This window comes from Rhincodon typus, chromosome 40, assembly GCF_021869965.1.
Source record: "Rhincodon typus isolate 14 chromosome 40, sRhiTyp1.1, whole genome shotgun sequence".
In the NCBI taxonomy this organism is placed as follows: domain Eukaryota; kingdom Metazoa; phylum Chordata; class Chondrichthyes; order Orectolobiformes; family Rhincodontidae; genus Rhincodon; species Rhincodon typus.
This window is the reverse complement of record NC_063371.1, coordinates 3829292-3833124: the sequence shown is the minus strand read 5'-3', so window position 1 is coordinate 3833124 and position 3833 is coordinate 3829292. Positions and strand designations below refer to the sequence as shown.

Genomic DNA, 3833 nt, shown 5'->3' with positions numbered 1-3833 from the left:
AAAGGACTCTCCTCCTTGATGTCTCCCCTCGCCTGAGGTACGGAAACCCTCAGGTTAATCCACCACCAGTCGTCCCCCCTCACTCTCTCTCTGACTCTGTAATGAGAGAGCAGCCCCCTATAGCCTGGTAAGACTATAGTGCCTTGTCTCTCCCAAGCCCCTAGCGATTAACTTTGTCTTAATTTTACATCTTTTTAATTATAACGTATGATTTCTGTCACTGACGACGGGCCTGATTTATAAAACTTTTCACTGTATCTTCCCTGTGAAAGTCCACTTGACTTACAATAAGTTTCCACTTTATTTTGCTTTGCAGAATAAAATGTTGCTAATTGCGTCAATGTTCCCCCTACTTCTTCCTGTCTGTCTGTCCTTCTATCCTCTCAGGTAGGAAGAGCAAACAATCTGAAGCATTTCGCTTGGAGTGCGGGTTGAATACCAGTGTGATCTAGTCATACACACATTCCTGAGCTTCGGCAAGGAGAAAGGCTGGTCTCTGAATGCTAATCGACAAGGAAGCAGGAAGCCGTGCAAATAAGTGATGACATTTAAAGAAGCAGGAAGTGCTTTTGAGAACTTTTGCCAGACTCCCTTGGCCAGCAGAGCCTCCCTGCAGTGGGAGTCGAAGAAGGATTGACATTCCCGTGGGAGGGAATCATGGCAGCTGCTGTTGTAAGTAGTAGAAACGGGAGCCTCTCCTGGTCTGCACACCGGGAAGTTTGTTTGAGGCTGTTTGTGTGTTCAACCTGGGTCCAGGCTGACCCCCACCAGGCAGCTGTTTCGTCTTACTGGGTCAGCAAAGGGCCTGGCGAGTAAACTTACCACGTCCCTGCAGCCAGCTAGTTTATTTTTTTGTTTGTGTAGCTTGTGCAGGACATACTGTTAAACAGGCGAATTGGTTTGACTTCAAGATAGCAAAGGCTGCAGATGCTGGAGTCAGAGAAGACACAGTATGGAGCTGGAGAAAAGGCAGCATCAGAGGAGCAGGAAAGTTGACGTTTCGGCTTTACAATCTCTGTCAACTTACCCAGTTAACTGCTACGGTGTGAGGGGGGAAAAGAAAAGCTCCTGATTTGATTTTAATTTTTCCCTTTATTCATTGACGGGATGAGGGGTGTCGCTGGCTGGGCCCAGCATTTATTGCCCATTAGGGGCAGTTAAGAGTCAACCACATTGCTGTGTGGGTCTGGAGTCACTTGTAGTCCCAAAACTGGGTAAGGATGGCAGTTTCCTTCCCTAAAAGACATTAGCGAACCAGATGGGGTTTTTGCCCCCAACAAATCAATTCACAGTCATCGTTAGATTTTAAAATTCCAGATATTTTCTTGAATTTAAATTCAATAATTTGAACCCAGGTCCCCAGAAAGTCACCTGGATTAACAGTCCAGCGATAATACCACTGGGCCATCTCCTCCCCCAATTCTTGGTCAACTCTTGTACTTCCTTCTTTGCTGAGAACACTGACACACACTTGCTGGCTTGTTAACGTTTGTTCTCAGTGGAAAGGAATTTTGTCACACCCTCGCCTCGTGTAGGTTGGAGTCACTTCATTGGCCAGACCCAATTAAAATGAAAATAACATTCCTTGAAGGGAGTTGGCACTCCAATTTAACCTGCCCTGAGCCCCAGGTGGAGACGCTGGGATTTCTGACTCTAAATTTAGTTTCCTCTCTAGTGTCTATAATCTACAGGACGAAGTCATTTCTCCCTGACATTATGACCTGGCGCTATAGCCAAGCAGACAGGATGAAGCCTATGATGGATAAGGTTATCTGTTTGGGTGTGACACTGTACAATGCTCTCTGTGTTGCATGTACGAGAAGGGAGAAGTCAGATTGCGTGCCGATGCAGGACAGCTTGTAAAACAGGCGTAAGATTAAGACAATTAACCCAAAACCATTCGGACTCTAGGCCGTGTGCCAGATTTTCTCTGCAGCTCCCCACCCCCCCCAACCGCTGAATGCCGACTTGGGAGACGGATTAAGCCCATGGAGCACGCTTCTGGCGTAACTCCAGGATTTTCCCTTCTCTCCATCGTCCCCGCCTCCCTGCGCATCCTCGTCTCGCGTCCCCCTGAGGGTTGGCTCTGTGGGGGGCTGGGATGGCTACTTCGTGGGTTCGATTCTGGCTGAGGTCACTGCCTATTTAACCATTCCCCCACCCCCTGCGAGAGTCGTGGTCATACTCACCACCAGTCAAGTCACTCTCATTGGAGATTCCAAACGTCCTAACAGGAGAAATTTCCTCTCATCTCTGCCTGTCAGTATCGTTCTTCCATTCGTTCACAGGATGGGGGTATCGGAGCATTTATTGCCCCATCCCTAATTTCCCCAGAGGGCAGTTAAGGGTCAACCGCATTGCTGTGTGGGTCTGGAGTCACATGTAGGCCCAGACCAGGTAAGGATGGCAGTTTCCTTCCCTAAAGGGCCTGAGTGAACCGGATGGGATTTTTCCGACAATGGATTCGTGGTCATCATTAGACTCGCGATTGCAGGTTTTTTTTAAAAAAATAACATTGAAATACAAGCTCCACCATCTGCTGTGGCAGGATTCAAACCCAGGTCCCCACCCAGGGCATTACCTGGGTCTCCGTATTGACAGTACAGCTACCCTCTGTGTTTAAGGCAGGAACTTTCTCTCTTAAATAAGGAGGATAAAATGTGTACAGAGGACTCCAAGTGTGCCCTCACCAAAATCCTGACTTAATTCTTGTGCCAAGAGAGGGAGAGGCAATGGCCTAGTGGTATTATCGTTGGACGGTTAATCCAGAGACCCAGCTATCGTTCTGGGGACTGGGGTTCGAATCCCACCACGGCAGATGGTGGAAATTGAATTCAATAAAATATCTGGAATTAAGAATCTAATGATGACTGTGAATTCATTGTCAATTGTTGGGGAAAATCCCATCTGGTTCACTAATACCCTTTCGGGAAGGAAACTGCCATCCTTACCTAGTCTGGGCCTACATGTGACTCCAGACCCACACAGCAATGTGTGGTTGACTCTTAACTACCCTCTGGGCAATTAGGGATGGGCAATAAATGCTGGGCCTGGCCAGCGACGCCCTGTTAACGAATAATTTAAAAAACAAGATGTCTTTGCACCAATCCACTTAAGTTTAAAGGTTGACGTAACACTCACTAAAGTAATGGCTTGCTAAAGTAGGCAGTTAGGTTCCTATCGCAGGTTTCTGTGTTGGTTCTGTGCCTGTAAAATGGATCAGATGCTGAAAGTGCTTTAAATTTCCTCATTTCCTATTTTTAGTGAAATGATGCCACTTCCAGCTCAGCTCAGAATAGCAACTTCGAGGACTGAATGATATTTGACCAGACAGCTCTGATTAGACACACAACGGCCAGATTATTACTGACTTGCTCCTCTCTCTCTCATACAGACACACATCAGAGTGTTCAATTTCGATCATTATCCAGTTCCCCCATCGAAAGCCACTGCATTCCCCCCACAGTCAAGGGCATCATGTCCAAGATCCTGCACAGTCATTGTGTAAGAAGGCTTTTCACTTGGGTTCAGTTCCTGTAGCTGACTAAGGTCACTATGAATGTGCTTTCTTAACCTTAACCCTTTTTGCTACGTGGGGCATGCACTGTGGCTCAGCGGTTAGCGCTACTGCCTCACGGCACCAGGAACCCAGGTTCGATTCCACCCTTGGGGTGACTGTATGTGTGGAGTTTGCGCATTCTCCCCGTGTCTGCGTAGGTTTCCTCCAGGTGCTCCGGTTTCCTCCCACGGTCCAAAGATTAGAGTGGATTAGCCGTGATAAATTACCCCATAGTGCCCAGGGATGTGCAGATTAGGGTGGATTGGCCGTGCTA

At 47.5% G+C, this 3833-nt stretch overlaps 1 protein-coding gene across 1 annotated transcript in view; it reads left to right on the top strand.

Moving 5' to 3' along the window:
* The first annotated feature begins 462 nt into the window (after nucleotides 1-462).
* Nucleotides 463-3833, top strand: part of LOC125487368 (vesicle-associated membrane protein 8-like) — an 8562-nt gene continuing 5191 nt past the window's right edge. Inside the window, exon 1 of the mRNA XM_048618749.1 lies at nucleotides 463-672. Coding sequence (XP_048474706.1) covers nucleotides 658-672 — 15 coding nt within the window. The 5' untranslated portion in view covers nucleotides 463-657. The remainder of the gene's footprint in view (nucleotides 673-3833) is intronic.